Raw genomic sequence first — 25815 nt, forward strand, 5'->3', positions numbered from 1 at the left:
ACATACAGTCCCCTCCAAAGTATTGGAACGGCAAAGTCAATTCCTTCGTTTTTGTTATATTCTGAAGATATTTGGGTTTCAGATCAAAATATGAATATGAGATACAAGTTCAGAATCAAGATGTGTGAAACAACTCAGGACAGAACACCTTTTGTTTAAAACCACCCACTTTTCAAAAGCATTGGAACATGTGACCGATGGGTGTTTCTAGTTTCTCAGGTGTTGCCTTTTCGATTGATTGCTTAAATATTAGATAGTGCTTGTTTTTGGCTTTGGGTTTCACCTGTGAAAAGTGCACTTGCTGTTAAGCAACCATGAACAAATAAGACCAGAGAGCTGTCTATGGGAGAATACAAACCATTTTGAAGCTGAGAGAATAGGGAAAATCGATCAGAGCTATTGTACAAACATTGGGCATACCCAATAAAACAATTTGGAATGTCCTGAAAAAGAAAGAAACTACTAGTGTACTGAACAACAGACATTGAACAGGTCGGCCAAGGGTATCAACAGCAGTTAATAACAGAAACATTGCGAGAGCTGAGAAGAAACACCCAAAGACAACAGTCAGTGACATCACTGGCAACCTCCACAGGGCAAAGGTGAAGGTATCACAATCCACTGTTCGAAGAAGAAGAGAAGAAATATCCAGGCCATACCACAAGATGCAAACCACTCATCAGCAAAAAGAATCAGAAGGCCAGATTGGATTTTGCATAAAAGTACAGAGAAGAGCCACAAAAGTTTTAGAACAAAGTTTTATGGACTGATGAAACCAATATTAACCTCTACCAAAGTGATGGAAAGGCCAAAGTATGGAGAAATAAAGGCTCTGCTTATGATCCAAAACACACAAGCTCATCTGTGAAGCATAGTGGAGGTAATGTCATGGCTTGGGCTTGCATGGCTGCTTCTGAAACGGGCTCGCTAGTCTTTATTGATGATGTAACTCATGATGGGAGCAGCAGAATGAATTCTGAAGTCTACAAAACCATTTTGTCTGGCAATTTACAGAAAAATACATCCAAACTAATCGGGGGAAGCTTCATCATGCAACAAGACAATGACACAAAACACACTGCCAACACAACAAAGGACTTCATCAGGAGGAAAAAGTGGAAGGTCTTAGACTGGCCAAGTCAATCACTGGACCTTAACCCAACAGAGGATGCATTTTACCTCCTGAGGAGGAGACTGAAGGGAGAAAACCCCAAAAACAAACAAGAACTGAAAGAGGATGCAGCAAAGGCCTGGAAAAGCATTTCAAATGAAGAATGCAATGGTCTGGTGATGTCAATGGCTCGCAGGCTTGATGCAATTATTGCAAGTAAGGGTTATGCCACCAAATATTAAATTTTATTCACTTTAAGTTAATTTAATAATGTCTGTTCCAATACGTTTGCTCACTTGAAAAGTGGGTGGCTTCAAACAAAAGGTGCTTTGTCCTGAGTTGTTTAACACATCTAAATGTAAATGCCATGAAATAAAAGCTGGAATTCTGAATTTTTGTCTCATATTCATCATTTGATCTGAAACCCAAATGTCTTTAGTATAAAACAAAAACAAAGGAATTGACCTTGCTGTTCCAATCATTTTGGAGGTGCCTGTATTTGGAAGCCCCTCCTTCTCAACTCTTGACTTCTATCCTGATGCCTACACACACACACACACACACACACACACACACACACACACACACGCTCACAAACCTGCAGTGAACAGAGCAGCTGCAGTTTCTCAGGGGTGAGGGCACAGAACAACTCTCTCATTCAGCACCACTCTGCACACTTTTGGCTGTTTCTAGCGGCCTGTCTTCCGCTGAGTGTCATGTCCCTGCCAGCATGCTTCACACTGCTCATCTGAAGTTCAGTGGGACAGCGTGGCTCCTCCGAGATGCGAGGACGCTGCTGGAAGGCTAGCTGATTAATAAAGAACAAAAAAGGAGGGGACATGAGTTGTGATGTACAGTATGTCCTTTTTATTGTTCTGTTTTCAGGAATACCGGGAATTTGAAAGCTTTACATGTTGTCAAGATGCCTTCTGAGATTGCATACGGAGAATGTAGGACAGCTTTTTAAATTGGCAAATTAAATCACAAGGAATAAAATGGGACAAATTGATATAATTAGATCTAATGAATACTATACAATCTTACTTTTTTCCCCCACGAGAGCCATTATTTCACAACTTGCATATCCCTGCTTGTGGAGAAAGAAAATGTAAAATGCATGGGCAGTGAGGCTCATGCCTTGTATTTGCATTTACAAGTTATAGAGCACTCTCATCTTATAATTCTAAAAAAGGCACCCGACCAGTTATTCAAGTCCTAAGAAAGCCTGAGCAGCTGTAATGAATGTCAACTTGCTGTATTTGTCTTCGGGTGCTTTTAAGGGGCATTGGGGGCAATTCTTGCAGAAGACGTGTGTGTGTGTATTGATGGCTTTAAAGCCATGACTTTACATAAGAAAACATGTTAAGTACTTAACAATTCTCATTTAGCACAAGATAAGGTCCCATTGCTAGTATACTAGTTTAAATTACATCAACCGTCACTACTGATTTTGAAGGCAGCAACACGTAAAGGCTAAAAGTTAGACAAAAAAATCGAACATCCTACTGGATGGAAGTTGTGCGGCCAAGAGAATTGCTAAAAAATGAAGAAAATACTCTGTTCAGAATAAATTCATACAATTTTGTGGATAATATTAGAAATTAGGTTTCAACACGTAAAATGATCTCTAAAACTGCACAGGGAACATGATTATAATATTGTTCCCATACAGTTTCCATTTTAATTGTTCTGTTATTTTATTGTACTGCTTGTTTTCTTTTACGATGTTTGTGTGACCTTAAAGGCGCCTATAAATGAAATGAATTATTATTATTATCCAAGTGGAAGCCTGTAAGACTCCACATTTTAATTCAACAGACTGCTTAGGTGCTGCTATTATGGTTAGCAACATGGCTCAAATGGGCTATGCAGTTAACTTTTAAATCTCCTTGTGTAAACAAAACTGCCTATGAACTGAGATAGCAGCAGTTACTGCCTGTTTTTATCCTTTGGGGATAAAGGCGCTTATGTTGAGTGTATTATGCAACCAGGGATTAATTGAGAGTGAGACCTGGCGTCCATTATAGTGGAGGCCGCAGTTTTTGGCAATGTGGTATTTATTTTTTTACCTCATCTCACAAGTAAGCATGTCACCTCAAGCAGATGCTTGGGGGTATCTTTGAATTAGGTCTGTTCATGTTAACAATTTCTCTGTGTAGTAGTACCGATGGTCTTGGCATTTTGCATGTTGCAGGGTTCACAATGCTTCACGCCACAGCGTTGTATTTTTTTGTTGGAATTTTTCAAATTTGAATCCATTTAATTGTTATTAACATATACACAAAAATGTATAGTAATATACAATATTATTATAGATATACTGTATATTTGAACAAATACACGTGGACAAAATTGTTGGTACCCCTCTGTTAATGAAAAGGAAAAACCCACAATGGTCACAGAAATAATGAGAATTTGACCAAACTAATAATAAATACAAATTTCAAGAAAATTACACAATGAAAATCAGATATTGATTTTGAATTGTGGTTCAACAGAATTATTTAAAATAACTAACTCAGGAAACAGGCCTGGACAAAAATGATGTTACCCTTAATATTTTGTTGCACAACCTTTTGAGCCAATCACTGCAACGAAACGATTTGTGTAACTTTCAATGAGACTTATGCACCTCTCAGCAGGTAATTTGGTCATTATCTTGTTGCAAGACCCATGACCTCCTTGTTGCAAGACCCATGACCTGCGAATGAGACCAAGCTTTCTAACACTGGTTAGCACATTTCTCTCTCGAATACCTTGACAGTCTTCAGTTTCATTGTCCCCTACACAGATTTAAGACACCCTGTGCCAGATGCAGCATGGATACCCCAGAACATAACAGAGCCTCCTCCATGTTTCACAGTCGGGACAGTCCTCTTTTCTTGGTATGCTTCATTTTTGCGTCTGTGAACATAGAGCTAATGTGCCTTGCCAAAAGGTTCCAGTTTTGTCTCGTCTGTCCATAGGACATTCTCCCAAAAGCTTTGTGGCTTGTCAACATGCAGTTTGACAGATTCCAGTCTCTCTTTTTTATGATTTCTTTTCAACAGTGGTGTCCTCCTTGGTCGTCACTCATGAAGTCCACTTTGGCTCAAACGACGACGGATGGTGTGATCTGACACTAATATACAGTCGGTATGGAAAGTTTTCAGACCCCCTTAAATTTTTCACTCTTTGTTATATTGCAAAATCGTTTAAGTAGATTTTTTTTTCCTCATTAATGTACACACAGCACCCCATATTGACAGGAAAAAAACTTAATTGTTGAAATTTTTGCTGCTTTATTAAAAAAGAAAAACTGAAATATCATACAGCCATAAGTATTCGGACCCTTTGCTGTGACACGCATATATTTAACTCGGGTGCTGTCCATTTCTTCTGATCATCCTTGAGATGGTTCTACACCTTTACTGGAGTCCAACTGTGTTTGATTATACTGATTGGACTTGATTAGGAAAGCCACACCCCTGTCTATATAAGACCTTACAGCTCACAGTGCATGTCAGAGCAAATGAGAATCATGAGGTCAAAGGAACTGCCTGAAGACCTCAGAGACAGAATTGGTGCAAGCCACAGATCTGGCCAAGGTTACAAAAAGAATTCTGCTGCACTTATGGTTCCTAAGAGTACAGTGGCCTCCATAATCCTTAAATGGAAGATTTTTGGGACGATCAGAACCCTTCCTAGAGGTGGCCATCCGGCCAAACTGAGCAATTGGGGGAGAAGAGCCTTGGTGAGAGAGGTAAAGAAGAACCCAAACATCACTGTGGCTGAGCTCCAGAGATGCAGTCGGGAGATGGGAGAAAGTTCTAGAAAGTCAACCATCACTGCAGCCCTCCACCAGTCGAGGCTTTACGGCAGAGTGGCCCAACGGAAGCCTCTCCTCATTGATTTGTTGATAAAAAGCACCTGAAGGACTCCCAAGATGGTGAGAAATAAGATTCTCTGGTCTGATGAGACCAAGATATAAATTTTTGGCCTTAATTCTAAGTGGCATGTGTGGAGAGAACCAGGCACTGCTCATCACCTGTCCAATATAGTCCCAACAGTGAAGCATGCTGGTGGCAGCATCATGCTGAGGGGGTGTTTTCCAGCTGGAGGGACAGGGAGACAGGTTGCAATTGAAGAAAAGATGAATGTGGCCAAGTACAGGGATATCCTGGACGAAAACCTTCTCCAGAGTGCTCAGAACCTCAGACTGGGTCGAACGTTTACCTTAAAAAAAGACAATGACCCTAAGCACACAGCTAAAATACCGAAGGAGTGGCTTCAGAACAACTCTGTGACTGTTTTTGAATGGCCCAGGCAGAGCCCTGACTTAAACCCAATTGAGCATCTCTGGAAAGACCTGAAAATGGCTACCCACCAACGATTAGCATCCAACCTGACAGAACTGGAGAGGATCTGCAAGGAGGAATGGCAGATGATCCCCAAATTCAGGTGTGAAAAACTTGTTGCATCATTCCCAAAAAGACTCATGGCTGTATTAGCTCAAAATGGTGCTTCTACGAGATACTGACCAAAGGGTCTGAATACTTATGGCTGTGTGATATTTCAGTTTTTCTTTTTTTAATAAATATGCAAAAATTTCACAATTCCGTTTTTTTTTTCCTGTCAATATGGGGTGCTGTGTGTACATTGATGTGTAATAAAATGAACTTAAATGATTTTAGCAAATGGCTGAAATATAAAAAAGAGTGAAAGATTTAAGGGGTCTGAATATTTTCCGTACCCACTGTACCTTGGAGTTCACCTTTAATAGCTTTGGAGGTTTTTCTTGGCTCTTTTGTTACCATTCATATTATACATCTCTTCAATCTGTCATTTATTTTCCTCCTTTGGCCACATCCAGGGAGGTTGGCTACAGTCCCGTGGATCTTAAATTTCAGAATAGTATGTGCAACTGTAGTCACAGGAACATCAAGCTGCTTGGAGATGGTATTATACCCTTTACCTTTAATGTGCTTGTCTGTAATTTTGTTTCTAATCTCCTGAGACAACTCTCTCCTTCGTTTCCTCCATGGTCCATGTTTAGTGTGGTACACACCATGTCACCAAACAGCAGTGATAAGTTGTCACCCTTTAAATAGGCCGACTGACTGATTATTTACTGAAGTTGACAGTTTGCATTGAAACACTACCCAAGTTTGGTCTTGTACTTTGTGCTTATAATTCAGCACTTCCTAGATGTATGAGGGATCCATGTGCGCTGAAAGCAAATAACAGATGAAGTGAAAACTTTGTCTTAAAGTTTCAGTTGCTGTCAGTGGGAGAGAAAAGGAGGAAGGGAAGTGGAGATAGAGGAGGAAGGCGGTGGTGAATGTGACTGGGCATCCATATAAGGTCAAATGCTGCCCTGGCGAGGACACCAGAAGAAAACATGCTCACTTGGAGCTTACGTAAACACAGCAGCTCACAAAAGTCTACCCTCCTTCAAGCCCGCTCCAGGAAGAAAGGAGGGAAAAAAAATTGGAATTTGAAAAGGGAGTGAGTTGGTAAATTCTTAAACTCACTTCTTCAAGAGGCTTTTTCGGAAAAGTCATACCGAGATTGGGAGTCGACCAGCGCATGGATCAATCAAAATGACCATCACACACCCCACTGGGCCCTCGTCCCTCGCTCTGTACAATCTGACTACGTCTAATAGTGTCGCTCAACAGTTTTTTTTCAGTTTTGCTCAAAGTAGCTTGTAATGTATCCATGACAATGGAGCTATGGTTTGATTTGACTTATTTTATTTTTTTGGGGGGGGGGGGGGGGGGGGGCATTCCATGCTCGAATGAGATGATCCAAACATTGACGTCGCTACGTCAGTTGTTGCTACGGTCAAGTTTTAGCAAGTTTTAGCTCAACGTTCAGCTATTTTCTTCTGTCATCGGCTCTTGCGTTGGTTTGAAGACTAAAATAAACGCTAAAACCCATCAGTGCAAAAGTGCAACGAAGCGTTTACCTTGTTAGCTGTTTCAATGTTGGAATAGACATTTTATTGTTTCACTCACCCAATTGACTGAGAGTTGACTTCATTGAAGCTCCGGGTGGTGTAGGTTGAGGCTCTGAGTGGGAAGGAGCCCGTCAGATGCTACACATCATGAAAGCCTCCTTTGCACAATATTTTCTTATTCCAAGTGTTGCACTGAGGCAACTGGTCATTAATTTTAACAGAGTTAAGACACACTTTTGTTTGCCGTTGCTGTTGGGCACAAGCATGTCTTCATGCGCGTTCTTCTTCGTTGGTTTTCGCCACTTCGTCGGGGTCAGCGGACTATGCATCGAAACTGGGAACCGAAATTACTATTAGTCCCGGTTCCAATCGATTCTCGATGCCTAACCCTACTCTCAAATCAGTTTCTATGAGTTCCATATTCACTTTGTGTTTGGAAAGCCATTCTTGTCAGTATGAGGCGAAGCGATTAAGAAAATGGACGGAAGGAAAACACCAAGTGTGTTAGTGGAAGCCAGTAAACCAATTAAAAAATGTGCTTTGTTTGTCAGGAGACATCTACGATGTTTGTGCCATCTGTCTGGACGAGTACGAAGAAGCAGACAAACTCCGGGTCCTACCATGTTCTCATGGTGAGTCCAGTCTCCATGTACACTCTCTGGACACATAAGCTGAAGGATTTCAACACTTTGAGCACTGAATAGTATAGTTTGATCATCTGTGTTGAATACACTACAAAGACAAGATATTTAATGTTCAAACTGATAAACTTTGTTTTTAGCAAATAATCATTAATTTAGAATTTTATGGCTGCAACACGTTCCAAAAAAGCTGGGACAGGTGCCAAAAAAGACTGAGAAAGTTGAGGAATGCTCATCAAACACCTGTTCGGAACATCCCACAGGAGAACAGGCTAATTGGGAACAGGTGGGTGCCATGATTGGGTATAAAAGGAGCTTCCCTGAATTGCTCAGTCATTCACAAGCAAAGATGGGGCGAGGTTCACCTCTTTGTGAACAAGTGCGTGAGAAAATAGTCGAACAGTTTAAGGACAATGTTCCACAACGTACAATTGCAAGGAATTTAGGGCTTTCATCATCTACGGTCCATGATATCATCAAAAGGTTCAGAGCATCTGGAGAAATCACTGCATGTAAGCGGCAAGGCCGAAAACCAACATTAAATGCCCGTGACCTTCGATCCCTCAGACGGCACTGCATCAAAAACCGACATCAATGTGTAAAGGATATCACCACATGGGCTCAGGAACACTTCAGAAAACCAATGTCAGTAAATACAGTTTGCCGCTACATCCGTAAGTGCAACTTGAAACTCTACTAAGTTTCTAAGCCATTTATCAACAACACCCAGAAACGCCGCAAGCTTCTCTGGGCCCAAGCTCATCTAAGATGGACTGATGCAAAGTGGAAAAGTGTTCTGTGGTCCGACGAGTCCACATTTCAAATTGTTTTGGGAAATTGTGGACGTTTTGTCCTCCAGGCGAAAGAGGAAAAGAACCACCCGGACTGTTACGGACGCAAAGTTCAAAAGCCAACATCAGTGATGGTATGGAGCTGTGTTAGTGCCAATGGCATGGGTAACTTACACATCTGTGAAGGCACCATTAATGCTGAAAGGTACATACAGGTTTTGGAGAAACATATGCTGCCATCCAAGCAATGTCTTTTTCATGGACGCCCCTGCTTATTTCAGCAAGACAATGCCAAACCACATTCTGCACGTTACAACAGTGTGGCTTCGTAGTAAAAGAGTGCGAGTACTAGACTGGCCTGCCTGCAGTCCTGACCTGTCTCCCAGTGAAAATGTTTGGCGCATAATGAAGCGTAAAATACGACAACGGCGACCCCGGCTGAAGCTATACATCAAGCAAGAATGGGAAAGAATTCCACCTACAAAGCTTCAACAATTAGTGTCCTCAGTTCCCAAACGTTTATTGAATGTTGTTAAAGGAAAAGGTGATGTAACACAGTGGTAAACATGACCCTGTCCCAGCTTTTTTGGAACGTGTTGCAGCCATAAAATTCTCAGTTAATGATTACTTGCTAAAAACAATAGTTTCTCAGTTGGAACATTAAATAGTTTGTCTTTGTAGTTTATTCAATTAAATATAGTTTGAACATGATTTGCAAATCATTGTATTCTGTTTTACATTTATGTTTAACACAACGTCCCGACTTCATTGGAATTGGGGTTGTACATAGAATAACTAGTTTTCCATTGATATAAATGACTAATGAAGTGGTTAAATGACATTTAACATCACCTTTACCTTTATTGAAGACTTAATGTCAGCTTTTATGAACAATTCCAAGCAATAACAAGCTTTTCCTGGTCAACACTCAGACAAGTTGGAGCAACATTGGTGTAACAGCCTGTCAAAAGTAAGGCCTTCAAAATAAAAGTACCTCAGCTACATGGTGGCTTATTTAGTATTCGTGCTCAAAGCATTTTGTTTGTGCAACAGCTAAATTGCACTGAAGCCCCCATGTAGCCAAAGAAGGCGTGGTAAAACTGTTTGATTATACTGCATGCTTTTATTTTGAAGGTCTGACTTTGGACAGGATATTACACCGATGCCTCCTTGTTTTTACATAATTTACGAAATGCCTCGGATATACACGGATCGATTCTGAGAAGTGAATGGAGTGGCTGTAAAATCTGTGACAAAAACCTTTGAAAAAAAAAAACAAATTGTATGAAAGCTAGGGCATACAGAAAAAACAGGTTGCACTGTACTATACTTTTGAGTACAGTTCGGTATGATTCCATTGGGAACACTTGTAAGGGTACCCTTGCACTTTTTGGCACTCTCTCTCAAGGCCTGTCACCAAGTAGTACAGTTCAGTTTGGTTCCGATCATTTGTGTTCCACTTGGGAATACTTTTAGGGGAACCAAAATAACAGATCCGTACCACCTTTTTTGCACATTGTCTCTTGCTCTCTTCAGGGTGAGGGTTATTTTCGACAAGTTGACATCAATTTAAGTGTAGCTTATTCCCTTGGTTTTTGATGCAGTTCTAGTTAGGAACCACATTTAATGAGCAGTTGTCCCCACAGCCTACCACAGCAAGTGCGTGGACCCCTGGCTGACCAAAACCAAGAAGACGTGTCCGGTGTGCAAGCAAAAGGTGGTCCCCTCGCAGGACGACTCCGACTCAGAGGAGAGCGCCGCCGAAGAGAACAACGAGGCGTCCGAAAGCACCCCGCTGCTGCGCTCGCTGGCCTCCACCAGCGCCCACTCCTTCGGCACCATGTCGGCGGCATCTCGCTCCGACCGCGGCCAGGAGTCTTCCTCTTCTGAGTACGAGGACGACGAGCTGGACGAAAGCAGCAACAGCGAGGAGGTGGTCAATGTGGAGACCTGGTCCACAATGTGTGGCGATCTGGACGACAATGTGGTGGTCCAGATGCAGCGGTCGAGCCCTGAAGGCCACGATCACAACCTACTTGAAGCTTGACTCTTTGTTGGGAACCCCTCAAAAGATGCTGCTTACTTTAATATACTCTCCCTGCATATTCAAATGTACATTTGATTGCAAGCTAGCGAATGAAGTGTTGAAGGAACATGATAGGACTACACATTCCGACTGTATTGGAGTCGCTAATATAAGACACTCCTGAAAAACGAAGACAATGTCCAGAAGAGCACTGCGTAAATACACTCATCACCATATGTATAAACTGTGACTCTCTCTCATTGTTTACTGTACATACACACTGAGGCTTCAACTGCTATGCCGCTTCTCCAGCCACGTTTTTTTAAGTACAGAGTGGAAAGAACACAGTATACAGAGCAGTTTCATCACTGGAAAGTAAAACAGTAAGTCATGTTACAAGAAATAAGGATTGTGTTGCAAGAATGAAGTTTTAATACCAACCAAAAAAAGTCATTTCATAGTCATGTTATGAGAAGAAAATTAGATGGCGACCAGTCTAGGGTGTACCACGGCTCTCACCTAAAGTCAGCTGGGATAGGCTCCAGCTCACCTGCAATGCTAATGAAGGCAGGCGCTATAGAAAAGGGAAAGAGGAAAAGAATAAATTGTTCACTTGAGGAGTTGTGAAAAAAGACTGAACACTACAAAAATGTAGTCATAATATTAATAGAAAAGTTATTTGCGAACATAGGAAAAAAGTCTTTATTTTCAAGAAGCTTTATTGTGAGAAGATGGACTGGCGAGCAGGTTGCATGACTTCAGATTTTGTAAGTCCACACTAAATTGAGTCGATTTCGACTCGACGCTGATCACGTTATTGTTTCAGTGCTGTAATTTTTTGGTTTATCACAGGCAGAGGGAATGCTTTGCAATCACACTTGTCGACAACAAAATTGTCAAGATTTTTTTTGCTGATTTTGGACAGTTTTGATGTGCTGAATCCAAATCAACTTTTTGAACTGGCCACGTATTTTCGCTTTAGAGGTTCAAATAAACGGAGGTTCATGCCCTGAATTCTGAGCAATGATTATGTAACATTCAATTAACAGGTACTTTTATCAATGTTTACAATTAAATTTGCAGTAAGCAAAGTTTGTAACATTTGATTAATAAACTTAACAACTTGGCATAAAAATGTGACCTACACAAAAGAAATGGATGTCATTTTTGGATTCAGCGATGCAAAATTAACCTAAATCAGTTGCAAAAAATGTTTGTGTAACCCTCTATAATCTATATTCACCGACCATAGTTCATACATGAAATCTATGCAGAACGTACCTGTTAAACACAAGAGCATGGACCCGGGTAAAGCCCGCTATGCCATGATGGTATTTCCAGCCTGAGAATCAAATCCTCAAGCTTGCTGTGCTTGCCACTGGGACAGCCAGGTTATTGCACAACTTGGCCCAACTGTCCACATTCTGAGGCCACCACAGCAGCAAGTTCGGCATGGTGGGAATTTGCAGTGTTTGAAAATCATGGACCTCTGTGTGTGTGTAGTGAAATATTTCCCTGCTCTCCTTCCACTTTTGATAGTCTTGTCTTTTTTTTAACCCATCCACTCACTCCTGAAGGCAAAACAACCCCCAACATGATGCTGCCCCCTTGTACTTCAAAGTTCAGATGGTGTTCAAACACAGACTTGCCAGCTTCCCTTTTTCCACCAAACAGTTTAATTTTAATTTCATCAGACTACAGGACATTTGACCATTTGCATTTGGAAACTCTTAACTGGCTTACATTTCACTTGGAATAATGGCTGAGTGGCCTATCAGCCCATGAGAGTACAGTACTCTGTTTCACCGCCCGCTTTAGTATCATCACAAGGTCTTTTGCTTTCGTTCTTTACCTTTTGAAATGCACATTTCAGACTAAAGCACGTTCCTTTCTGGGACACCAGTCCCTTTTCTGAGCAGTATGATCGCTGGAAATTCCCATGGGGTTTATTCTTGCATATAATAGTTTCAACAGAGGATCGTGGTACCTTCGGGTGGGTATTTGAAAATTGCAACCGAGGTTGAACCAGACTTTTGCAAGTTCACAATTCAATAATATACTGATATCTTGGCTGACTTCTTCTGACTTTCCCGTATTACACAAAGCAACTTCAGATGTTCCTAGTTCAAATACCATCCACAAATGTAGCTGTATTTGTCAGACCATAAACCAATCAGAACCTGGAGAAGACAACAGCTGGGTTTCCCAAAATTGTTTAGACATATTGTACATAAACGTCAGATTTCAACTAATGAAATTGTCTATAAAGTCTTTTACTTGGGTATGTTAACATGTGGTGTCAACTGTACATTTACAGTTCCATAACAAATAAATGGCTGCTAACCAGTATACAAAGTGTGAGCGCGTTGACTGCACAGTTTGCTACACGAGAACAAACGAAACGGCAGGACAAAAACACTTTTCTGGTTGGAATAAATTTATTTTGATCGTCTGTAAACAAGGTGATAAATCAATATATGGCATTATTGGTTGTATGCATAAGTAATTCAATGCATTGACAAAGTGTATCCCAGATGCAAGAAAACTAGTGAACAGAAATCAGCAAGGACAAACATTTGAGGAGTACACAAGGCCTGAACAGTGGAGCTGAAGCTAGAGAAGAACCAAAGCCAATGAAGAGCAAGTTATGGGTGGGCAAAATTCATCTTGGAAGAGCAACAGACCTCTCTACATCATGGCACAAGAATACACTATCCAATAAACAGCAAATATTGGCTCCAAGCAACCCATCTCTTAATGAGTGTCACTACTTTATCATCAGTTGGATGTTAGTTTAGGGACTGAGCGCAGTGTAAGATAAAAGGCAACTCCAGTTTTAGTTATCAACACAGAAAAACTATTTTTCTTTTTCAAATTCAGTGAAGCTTCCGCGGGGAACAAGACACCAGATGCATGCTCACCACATTTCTATCAACACCAGAACTTTTACTGCACTTGGTCCCATCTGGGGTAAAACTAAAGAACAGACTCCAGATGGTTAGAAAGAGAGAGATATTTATTGTTCTACAAAATGATAGCCTTTCATACATTACAGGAGTTGGCAAAAGAAGAACAGTATCAAGTGCCTGAGCCGGTAACTGTGGAATGTCCATTTGATTTTTGGTGTGTGTACAGGCACAGTAACTCCACATTATGATTGTTAACTGACCCAAACTACACCTTGACAAGGATGTGGGTGCACAGCTGTGAGGAAGGGTGTCCAATGTTGTATTAACGGGGAAGGGCTTTTTGCCTGAAGGAGCAGTGTAAAACAGCGGGAAAGGAAATTGTTGTGAAAGGAGGAAGACGTGATGAGCTACTGCGAAAGCGCCCCAATCAAAAGAAGGCATTGGCCACCCTGCAGAGGAGCACATATTGTGGGACTTGTGTCAGTGGGCACCAAAGAAAAAGTGTTTGGCTTTCTTTTTGCTGGTCTTAGTCAAGTGACATCATTAGGCATCAACTCGTCTTGGCTATGGATCAACTTAAGATGGTTTGGGCGAGGAATAGGGAGCAGAAGAAAAGTATCTACCAACTAGGACAGGAAGTGAAATGCAACAGAGTGGTAGGTAGATGGTATGTAGGTGGTTGGGTTGGCTGGCTGTGGTGGCACAGGACACTTTAGTATCCAGCCTTCCTCAGGTAGGATGCCATATCTTGTGCTTTGATGTGGGGTTTCCCTCCATGGACACCACCTTTCCCCATGACGACAACAAATGCTGTAGCACAAAAAGGACCAACAAAAACAATGAATTAAAAAAAACAATAGCAACACAGCATGTTAAAACCCTTACAATCCAAAGATGACTTTTTGGAATGGATTTCTTTAATTTATCTACAAGGAGCAGTCAAAAAGTAATGAGCCCTAATGAACCTACCAATTGACTTTTTCTGAAATTTTCAGCTTGTAGTTTAAGTACTTGCTTTTGGTTTTTCTTTTTTCTTTTTAAAGACTTGTTCTCTTCCTGTCAGCAGTTTTGTAAATGAGGTCATTCGTTGCCTGTCAGAAGCAGAGCAGTGATAGAATTTCTTGCTTTGAAAGAATGAACCCCACCCACAGTGTTTAAGGGTGAACGAGGGCTGTGTAATTGACATTCACGTCAATTACAATTAATTATTTGCTGTTGCTACAGGAGGTAGTGATGAAAGCAGCTTCTGCTATTATTCCAGGACAGTTCTACCCAGTAACAAGGTTACAGACTAAACGCACACGAAGACAGCTGCATGCATTCAGCAAAGTGAAGACACCTCAGGAGGAATTGGACCAGCTACATGAGAAGTGACAGCCGCCTTTGTGTGTGTGGTGAGCAACTCAAAACACTTATTAATACATTGTTTTTTTGCTAAAGCACATGAGCTCTGCCACTGCCCACACGGCTCTTCTTTAAACGTTTAATATCGCACAAAAACACACCCAAAAAAATGTAATTTTTTTTTCAGCAAAAATAATTCTCCAGAACCCATCAACAGATTTTTTAAATTCTTGGTGCCTTGTACTCTGGTTGAAGGGGCCATTCAAACCAGACTTTGCATTTTGACATATTGCAATCTTTGTGAAATCTTGTCACATTGCTAATCCGCTACAGGTGTATCATCACATGACCAAACCCAGAAAACGGGATAGACCTCCTGTGTGTGCTACACTAACACGCATGACTAAGGTTTGATTACATGGTTGTTGAAGCCAAACATTTTTCTTTATGGCTAGTGTCTTCAGACAAGATACAGTGTTATGAAAAAGTATTCGCCCTCTTCTCAAATTCCTATTTTTGCATAGTTTCCCCACTTTGTTTAAGATTAAACTAAGGTACTATAAATAGACAAATATAACCCAAGTGTACTTAAAATGCTGTTTTTAAATGGCGATCCCACTTAAGGAAAAAAATATTCACGTTACCTGGGTGTGTGTGAAAAAGTAATTACCCCTTTGTTAAATCATGGCCAAATTAATATAGCCTACCAATCAATATTTCTAACTTAGAATGTACTGTAACCCTACCATCGCAAGTTAGAACGTACTGTATCGTGATTGTCTGGAGTCAACGATGCGGTGTGTGCTTCAGAGATTGGTCTGGTCATGACGAAGCGGACGTGACTTTGACACATGGGCATGGCTAAACAGATTGAGGGGAGGAGTATGAAGCAACGTTGTGCGAAAGGGTATACAAAATACTTTAAAAAGCTTATGCGGTGATTGTATCATTTACCTACAATAATATAGGGAAGCCTACTGTAATGTTTGTAATGTTAAACCTCCAATTCATTCTCATCATTTGTATTATGGTGATATCCGTACTCTCTGATTAATATAGGAGTCTGTGACTCACTCTAGATTTAAGTTTTGACATTGTAGCTTGAAGGTGGGGGGCTTAAATCGGCTTTCGCAATGTAATGAAAACGAGACATCTGTCGGATGATACATTCACTTCGGGTTCAAGATTGAAAATCGGGGTTGATCAGGTGATTTTTAGCTGATCTGGTTAAAAGGTTTTAATTTTAAAATGTCAAAAAGGGACAAACATCTTGCCAAATTGAACAGAAAACTGACAACTGACATGACAGGCCAATCCTAATTGTATCACTTAGCCCTTGGTTTTGCTCATGCATGAGAACAAAGGGGTATCACAATTCTTAGGGGAAGGGCAGAGACGGAGGGCTGTATAGCCCGTGAAACCAAGTGTGGTGGGAGCTCACTCGAACGGTAGGGGTATGGGACTCAACCACTGCTGACTGACGAAGAGCTTGCTTACCTGTAGACTACACCAATCTGATCGGCATGCCAATAATTTGCATTTTATGCCGATTGGCTTTAATGTCATAACCCGCCGAGCCGGTCAATGACATCATTGATTGATTGAAGACATTTACTCCGCATCGCCATCGTGCACAGTATATTTGAATACAAAAACTAGTTTATTTTTAGCCTTGTCACAGTACTGTAAACATTTGGCCACCAATAAAGCTATTTTAAAAAGCGTCGGCGGTGTGGGACAGACAACACGTAATGCCTGGATCAGACAAGACCTAACTAGAGAATACTTTTGAAGATATTCTGTATACAGTACACTAGTATACACATGAACAAGTCATTTAAATAGACATTGCAATTGTATGCCCCTTTTTTTAAACTCTTATCGGCCCCAAAAATCCTGATCGTGTAAAGCCTACTTGCAAGATGGCAGAACGGACGAGGACGTACATAACTATAAGGGAGCATAATAATTGATACTCATACTAATGACAGTCATGTTAAGCCATGATTTTAATTACTGGGAAACTGCACATTATGACGAGCTCGCTTATCGCCGTCTACTGTCAGACGGAAATTCACAGCAAACACACTTTGCTATAATTTACTGCATTTTTTAAACTACTGGAAAGAATTATTAGACCGCTCAGTCACATTCAGAAGCTATGTAGCTAATGTACCATTGCTAGTAATGTAGCTTCTGAGTATACAGTCACGTTCGCTGTCCATATTGTTAAAGTGTAGCCTTAAAATGTCATGCAGTATTTCTTCGTCATGAACCAGTTATCTGTTAATATCCTCATTAGACATCGGGTTTATTTAACACACGAGGTCAATGTAATAACCGAACGCTTTTTTTCTCCACAAGAACACAAGACAACCATCTTCTACAACAGCACAGAACACCCCAGAACTACAACCCCAGTGCAAAACTGCAATTCTAGAGTTCCTTTTAGAGGAATATGAACAAAGACACTGAAGCAATTTTTTTTTTTTTCAGCTTTCCAGTTCAACTGTAGATATGCATTTAAATGTGGTTAGATTACATCTCTACTTCATATGCATTTATGTTCGATACATTACCTATATACACATTTAAAAATTTTCTGAAGGAAAAACCCAATATACCTAAATGTAAATAACCACATTACTATTATATAAATTGGAAATTCTCCCAAATCTCAATAACTGTTAAGTGTCTGTTTGATAACTGTACTCATGTCTTATCTCAACGCTACAAATTGTGAAATGCCAAACTAATATACATTGTTCCTGTAACAGTGACAAAGTTATTTTGTATTGTATCCTGAGATGTTTTTGTTTACAAATGTTTAGTAATGTGTTTTGTGATGGTTGTTTGTGTTACTTATTGGCTGCCGTTAGGCCATAAAGTCAGTTTGTCAATATGTTCCTTCTATAAAACATGTGCTTCTTGAGTAGATAAAGATGAAATATAGAAATGCACCCTGTCACGTGGTAGGAAACAATTTTAAAATACCTGTCACCTTTAGAAACTGCAAAAACTGACAAAAAAGTCATTTGTAATAGTAACATTCATTTGACCCAAGATGGCATCTTTAAAATGTAATCGTCACAGCACGTACCTTTTAAAGATTTGGCTATAGTAATATTGTATGTGGGCCCTCCTCCTGCATCCTTTGTCCGGAGGTCCATCGTCCAATCACCATCCACATCGAAACTATCTCGGAGTACGGAGCATTTTACGTTGCCTAAGGTCACCCCATGGATTAATAAAGATTCACGATTCTCTGACAACAACATGTCAATTTGTTCAGGCTGGAAAAGAAAAATACAAGTTAGTGATTCTGGGCTTCAGATATGTGGTTATTTAAACAAAAACAATTACAGCTGCTCAATTTATGACTGTGCTGACATTTTTAGGTTACAAATGGCATGCAATTAACTGGTTTTGTGCACATGCATCCCAGGTTGGAGTCTTTATTGGAGAAAATAAGACCGACAGGCATGGGTAAGCAATGTTAGATCTTGTAATGCTACACCTTTGGACCATAGCAAGTTCCCCCATGGAACATGTTGAGTGGACTTATGGTTATCTTGGTTATCCACCAAGATAAGGGGACAGCTTGCAGGAGGGGTCAACCAATAACAATCATAATTTACGGAAAAACAAATAGGTTTTATAATATAATTATGAAAAATAATCGTTACTTACAGCCATAGTATGAATAACCTGCAATTGACAGTTGAATCTGAAGCACCCTCAGAAATGTATATTGAACTAGTATCCATTTGCATTAAATACTACCCAAGTACTACTGCTCTGTTTCAGAAAGATTGGCAAGTACAACACCACTCCTCCTCATATATTGCTGAATTGTTGTTTACCTGGTTCTATTTAAGCATTCAACAATACCAAACTAACAACAATCCGCTACCTTTAGAACACCACGTGATCAGCGGACTTCCTGTGTATGTCGCGATAACGACCATAACTACAGGTTTATGCCATGGCTTGAAGCCGAACTTGCTATGGCGGGTGTCTGTTACATACAAGTATAGCATTTATTTACACAAATATGTAAACACGAACAAGGTCTGAGCAGATATTGTTTTCTTGGTAGCTCTTAAAGACAGCTTGTGTAAAACCAAAGAGCTCGTAGAAATTTAAAGTTCCGACAGGTGTTTTGACTGTCTCCTGCTATAAGGTTCCACCATTTACCCACACCGGAAGGAAGTGCTTTGATCTGTTTTTCTGAATGCTGAAGATGGTAGCACATACCCTTTAATCAGTTATTAAAATCATAATCTGAAAAATGTTTTACATGAAATTTAAATACCCATCTGACTAGTTGATGGGAATCATCAATTAAAAAATAGACTACCCGACCTGAAAGGCACATTGACCATGGTGTGCAGATGCATTTAAATTTGGACTGTGTTTTCAGAGACTTTTTCTGAGCAAATTCTCTTTATTCCCAATTTAGTGGATCGGTACTTACGGACAATAGGAAATGGCGGGACACACAGTGACAAATGTTGAGACCCACCGATTTATAACATTCACAACAAATACTGGCCAAAGAAAATGTCGGTTTTTGAGAAAATGGGTCAACTTCGGCATTTCCAGTCACCAAGCTTCTTTCCAAGTGCCAATTTATGCTTTTTGTAAAGGCCCTTGGTATCAAACTGAGCTCACACAGAACACTGTCATACATGTGCATGCACAAACATGGATCTTCAATGTTGAACGTGCAAAAACAAGAGTTCTCACTCAAGTGAAACGACCTTGCCCTGCTCGAGTCTACAAACAGAAGTGCAAAGTCATAGGGCAGCACAGGCGCCATTCGGGAAGCGGAAGTTCGACCAAGCTTCCTCTTTATAGTCCCGCGCTTGCGCGGCCGACAACGTCCGCATTACATCACGTGACCGACGTATTGGCCTGTGCGGCCCCCTCTGTGTCGCTTGACGCGCACACGGCATTGCTGTGCATAGAATGCGGCGGAGATCATCTCTCATGATTGGTACGTTTTAGTCACATGTGATAACGTACTAACCGTTCCTCCCAGTTCCACACAGCACCTACGCCGCCGCCTTCTTGGTAAATTTTGAAGCATAATTAAACAATTTGGTCATCTCGGTCCATTTGTTCGAGCAGACTTTTCCACTATCGCTTTGTTCCTTGTTACGGAAAGGAAATTAAGAACGGCTACCGGAAATGGCCACAAAATGCAGACGAAACTCCACCCTGTGGCGTCCTAGCCAATACCAGCCGTAGCGACACCCCCGACTTGGAGGAGAATTGCAGCACATTTTCAAAACCGTGTGTGGGTTGCGCTCGAGTATAAAGTCAAACTGCGTGCGGGATAGCCGCAGTGACGTCAGCGCGGTCGCTGTCTGCGAGTATAACGAAGCCTTTAGCTTGAGGTTAGCAACACGACAGGCTTCAAAGTGGGGCCAAACATGAAGGCTTCTTTATACTCGTGCGGACGGCCTCACGAGTAGTTTGCCTTTATACTCTAGCACAACCCACGCGCAGAGATTTGAAAATGTACTGCAGTTCACCAAGTCGGGGGTGTCGCTATGGCTGGTATTGGTTAGGACACCACGGGTTGGAGTTTCCTCTGCATTTTTTTGGGCCATTTCCAGTAGCCATTTTTACTTTCCTTTCAGTAAAAAGGAACAAAGCAACAATGTGACCGTGGAACAGAGTCTGCTCGAACAAATGGACCTAGATGACACGTTTATGCTGCAAAATCGATCGAGAAGACGGCAGCGTAGATGTATGTAGAACCAAGGGGTACGCCGAGTACGTCATCACAGCATGTTAAAAACGGACCAATCACGAGAGATGATCTCGCGGCGTTTGACGCGCAGCAACAATTTTTGGCGTGTGCGCATCACGCTACGCAGGGCAATTCGTCTGTCACGTGATGCAATGCGGGCGTTGTCCGCTGCACAACAGCGGAAGTATAAAGAGGTCTTGCGGTCACTCCACAGTGGGCAGTCGAAATATGTCCTATCTATTAAAAATAACATTCACATCAGTCGAAATATGTCCTATCTATTAAAAATAACATTCACATCAGTCGAAATATGTCCTATCTATTAAAAATAACATTCACATAAACCTTAGCGTTCTCCACGCCCCGGCGCTATTGTTAGCTAGTACTGCTTGCATGGTTTATAAGAGGGCGCAGCTCTCACGTTACTTATAATTATAAATATGTAATTTTTAATAAAGCTTTGCACATTTTATTATTTAACAAAAAGCTGGATAGTTTTGGGGGGGATCGCAAACCGTTGAAAAGTCGTTCCTGGGTAGCAACGCACAGAAAAGACGAGTGAGAAAGTGCAATAAGGCAGACACCACAGACAAAGATATTCTATCGGTCAAGTCAAGTGTTCAAGAAAAAGTCTATCCACAGCGGAAACTTTTTGATTTTGGCCTCCACGCCGAACGAGAAGTAAAAGGAAAAAAAAAACCTGAGTGGAAGCGCCATCTTGGAAGATGTGGGGCGACAGACTGACGTTCTACCGGGCGGGAGGCAGAAACATTTGACAAATTTGCCCAAATGTCGCTTAGAAGATCGCTGCTTTAAACCAACGACTACTCAAAAGTTACATTTCCCACGCTACTAAAGTATACTTTGTCCGCCAACGACATACTCGTTAAAAGTCAGCACAATTTGATGCGTTCTCTCGGCTTCCGGCAAAGTAAGCGCTAGCGAACGCTAAATGGCTGACGCCTCGGCGAGGGAGCTAACTCGCTTCGAAGCTCGCTCGCGTCAGTGCCATTTAGCGCACAACTTGACAATTAACCAATTTACGACATGTTACAACAAAACAAGGAGATTTTATGACAGCGGGACCGAGCACAGGAAACCATGTGAACGACAGGGTCCGATCAGGCCTGCTCATAAGAAAAGCACACGCCCGGCTGTGCACATTTTCGTATCGAATGAGTCCCGAAAATGGGAGAGTGAGCCAACTAACCGTGATGGTGGCAAAACTGCTGGGGCAATATGATGCCCAGACAGATTTGTCCATTTCGTACCCAACAACGGCCGCGTCCTGGCAGATGAAACCATCGCCAATCAGTGTGTCCACGTAGCTTTGCCAGGACATGTTTTCTGAAGATAAAAGGAAGTCGGGTAGAGAAAGTTAAACAGTCGCTTCTCCAGCGCCGAAGGAAGCAGGAGAATAGCTGTCAGTGGCTTAATGGGGCGAAAAAAACCTGCTTTGTCAAGTCCTCCGGCTTTCTTCTGCTCTCACCAACCAAAAGAAGCCACAAGGGCTTGGGTGTAGCCCTGACTAAATCACTCCGCGAAGGTGGTGATTGGCCCCCTGCTTCATTGCGTAATATAGCACACGGCGGATGAATACATTTGTGTTTGAACGACCTACTTTACCGTGTGATTTTTGACATTAAAGTACCATTACGCCCAGTGATTTTTCTAGAACACGAGTCACATTGTCATTGGTATTTACAACACTTCTAACTATAACAAAGTACTACACTTGACTGGTTTTTATGCGAATGAAAATGTCAATTTTCAGCATGTTTGTACTACTCGAAAGTCATTTTTTAAGTGGACTCCACTCAAAAAAAGGTACAAGTGAAAGGTTGCGGTAAAAGAAAAGTCGGCATTTTGAACGTCATCAACTCTATCGATGCACGAAATCGAACAGAACTGCTATCGAGGTAACTCGCGCCGAGAATGGCTACGTGGCCAAGCGAACCTCGTTAGAACAGAGCTCAAATACCTTAATCTGCCTGTCGGGTGGTGGAGGTAAAAGGCCAGAGTGTTGTTACGTTGCCACCAATGTTCGGACGTAAGCACGAGTTCAGCGATGAACGACGTGTTCTCTTTCTTCAATGTCTTTGATGTTAACTGTTACGTCTGTGTCTTTATAGTTAATATGTTAATACATCTGTGCAACAACTCCACTGGTCGGTCCGCAAGTAGTACGAGTGGCTGCAGAACTGTATATGGAAACTATTCGTTAGTTTTTATGAGTTTGACTTTATGCAGCGCCACGACGGATTAGAAATAAAATCAATGTGATTAGAGTGGACACTTTCAGCTTTCATTTAAAAGGCATCCCAATTGCACAGTCTTTGAAGTAACACAGTATAACTACTGTACTTAATGAGATTTTTTTTTGTTTTTAGGTATGTTTTACTTGAGTATTTTCTGACTACTTTTTACTTTTACTACCTCCATTTAACACAGATATCCTCCACAATGACGACACGAAGTAAAAAAAAAAGACGTAAATAGAGTGAGGTAGTCAATTAGGTTTGAGATCTTGATTGATTTAGATCTTTAAGGCAAAAAAAAAACGGGGACATCAATAGCATGGAGGAACATCAACAAGTAATCAGTAACAACAATGATGCGATAGATTAGGAAAAGCAAGATATTCCCCATCCATGGCCTTGAATAAATTAAAAGAGTTGTTTGATGTATCAAAGAAAAGTGTATGCAGTGTTGTGTAAGTGTGCAGCCAATAATTTCTATCATTGTCGACAAGAATGATTTGTGACAAATGTGTGCCAGTGTGATAGTTTCTGGCCATTAAAAATGATCTGTCTAATCTAAAAAAAAATATATTTTTTAATTGTGCCAAGTTATCGAAACAGGGTATTGTATAATACTATACCAATATACTAAAATAATTTTTACTTTTGTACATTTCAGTCTGTACTTTTTAACTTTTACTTCAGTCAGGGAGTTGAGAAAGTACTTCTACTTTTACTCATCTTTTTTTTTTTTTTTTTTAAACATATAGTGTATCTCTTGGCAGCACGGTGGACAACTGGTTAGAGCGTCAGCCTCACAGTTCTGAGGACCCGGGTTCAAACCGGAGTGCCCGGAGAAAACCCACGCAAGCACGGGGAGAACATGCAAACTCCACACTGGCGGGGCCAGGGATTGAACCCGGGTACTCAGAACTGTGAGGCTGACGCTCTAACCAGTCGTCCACTGTGCCGCCGCCAATTTTTATGTATTTATTTATTTGTCTTGAGTTTGTTGTCACATTTCTGTCAGGTCAAATATATTATTCGTGCACTCACTGTAGTAGTCTCGCCACGCTGCACTATTTGCATATCTGTTGTTGACCAATACTGGCCACTCATGCCAGAGTAGCATCTGCACCACTTGCACACTGATTGAGGAGTATCTGCAACATTTGCACAATCAACATTGTCCCAGATTATTGCACTACTAGTCACTTTAAACTGCATACATTCCTTGAAGTCTCGGTGCCCTTTGCACAATGATCATTGCACCGGACTATTGCTATATTAGTCATTCAAACTGCTCTAAGTGCGAGAGGACTCTGCATCTTTTTGCACAATTATCGAAAAAAAATATATAATAATAAATAATTTTGTAACATTACCAGATAACGAGCAACCCTTTATTGCTCAGTGACTGTTTTTGTCAATGTCTTTATGTCTCAAAAGTGTTCCCTGTCAATTGACAGTCTGTTGTCGTACTAGAGCGGCTCCAACTAACGGAGAAAAATTCCTCGTGTGTTTTTGGGACATAATTGGCAAATAAAGATGATTCTGATTCTGATTCTGAAGGAGCAAAGCTATCCAAGACCATCACACTAACACCACCATGTTTGACTGTTGGTATGATGTTCTTTTTCTGAAATGCTGTGCTGCGTTTATGCCAGATGTAACGAGACACACACCTTCCAAAAAGTTCAACTTTCATCTCGTCAGTCCATATACTCTCCCAAAAGTCTTGGGAATCATTCAGCTGTTTTTTTTTTTTTTTTTGCAAAAGTAAGATGAGCCTTTATGTTCTTTTTGGTCAACAGTGGTTTTCACCTTGGAACTCTGCGATGGATGCCATTTTTGCCCAGTTTCTTCCTTATTGTGTCATGAACACTGACCTGAACTGAGGCGAGGGAGGCCTGCAGTTCTTTAGAAATGTCAATTATTTTATTTCTCGATTGTTCTGGAATTTCTTTTTGATCATTTTGTTGCAGCTTTTGTAGATCTTTTGTCCGACGTGATTTTGTCGGGACAGATTCTGTTGAAGTGATTTCTTGATTGAATAGGCCTGGAGGTAATCAGGCGTGGGTGTGATCAGTCAAAATTAACCAAAAATTGTGATTAGCCACAGTTAATTAATGATTTAACAAGGGGGGTAATTACTTTTTCACACAGGGCCAGGTAACTTTAAACCGTTTTTTTCCCTAAATCAATGAAATCTCCATTTAAAAACAGCATTTTAAGTTCACTTTGAATCAGAATCAGAATCATCTTTATTTGCCAAGTATGTCCAAAACACACAAGGAATTTTTCTCCGGTAGTTGGAGCCGCTTTAGTACGACAACAAATAGTCAATTTACAGAACACTTTGGAGACAGAAAGACATTGACAAAAAAAACAGTCACTGAGCAGTAAAGGGTTGCTAGTTATCTGGTAATGCCGGTACATTGTTATTTTTTTTTTTTTGACAATTGTGCAAAAAGATGCAGCGTCCTCTAGCACTTAGAGCAGTTCAAATGAGTACTATAGCAATAGTCCGTTGCAATGACCATTGTGCAAAGGGCGCTGAGACTTCAAGGAGTGTATGCGGTTTAAAGTGACGAGTAGTGCAATAATCTGGGACAATGTTGGTTGTGCAAATGTTACAGATACTCCTCAATCAGTGTGCAAATGGAGCAGATGCTATCTGGCATGAGTGGCCAGTATATGCAAATGGTGCAGCTATTAGGTTATATTTGTCTGATATTTACATTTGTTGTTTGATGAATTTAAACATTAAAGTGGGGAAATTATGCAAAAATACAATAATTTGAGAAGGGGGCCAATACTTTTTCACGGCACTTTAAGCATCCTGTACTTGCACTTTGTCTTTAAAAAAAACAAAAAACATGCTGCCTTAATCAAGTGGAAAGGCAGTGTATATTTATACCCTTGAGGATTTTGTCTCAGCACCCCCAAAAACACCACTGTTGATAGTAATAATCATCCATCCATCCATTTTCCATACCGCTTATCCTCACTAGGGTAGCGGGCGTGCTGGAGCCTATCCCAGCGATCCTC

General features: G+C 40.9%; 2 protein-coding genes across 5 annotated transcripts in view; one reads left to right on the forward strand and one right to left on the reverse strand.

Moving 5' to 3' along the window:
- rnf13 (ring finger protein 13) overlaps positions 1 to 12877 on the forward strand; it is a 57030-nt gene extending 44153 nt beyond the window's left edge. For both annotated transcript variants that reach the window (XM_061684827.1, XM_061684828.1), the window contains exons 9-10: positions 7604 to 7684; positions 10131 to 12877. In XM_061684827.1, coding sequence (XP_061540811.1) covers positions 7604 to 7684; positions 10131 to 10531 — 482 coding nt within the window. In that variant the 3' untranslated portion in view covers positions 10532 to 12877. The remainder of the gene's footprint in view (positions 1 to 7603; positions 7685 to 10130) is intronic.
- Positions 12878 to 12929: 52 nt separating this feature from the next.
- LOC133406840 (profilin-1-like) lies at positions 12930 to 22523 on the reverse strand. Of its 3 annotated transcripts, none has more exons than XM_061684831.1 (4): positions 22506 to 22523; positions 21735 to 21871; positions 17864 to 18056; positions 12930 to 14229 (listed from the first exon to the last, which is right to left on the reverse strand). In XM_061684831.1, exons 2-4 carry the CDS (start codon positions 21864 to 21866, stop codon positions 14132 to 14134), a joined length of 423 nt encoding a protein of 140 aa, XP_061540815.1. In that variant the 5' UTR covers positions 21867 to 21871; positions 22506 to 22523; the 3' UTR covers positions 12930 to 14131. The 3 variants fall into 3 exon arrangements, with proteins under 3 accessions (XP_061540815.1, XP_061540813.1, XP_061540814.1); XM_061684829.1 differs by lacking the exon at positions 22506 to 22523 and adding an exon at positions 21976 to 22084; XM_061684830.1 differs by lacking the exon at positions 22506 to 22523 and adding an exon at positions 21980 to 22071.
- Positions 22524 to 25815: the final 3292 nt, after the last annotated feature.

The sequence above is a fragment of the Phycodurus eques genome, chromosome 8 (genome assembly GCF_024500275.1).
Source record: "Phycodurus eques isolate BA_2022a chromosome 8, UOR_Pequ_1.1, whole genome shotgun sequence".
In the NCBI taxonomy this organism is placed as follows: domain Eukaryota; kingdom Metazoa; phylum Chordata; class Actinopteri; order Syngnathiformes; family Syngnathidae; genus Phycodurus; species Phycodurus eques.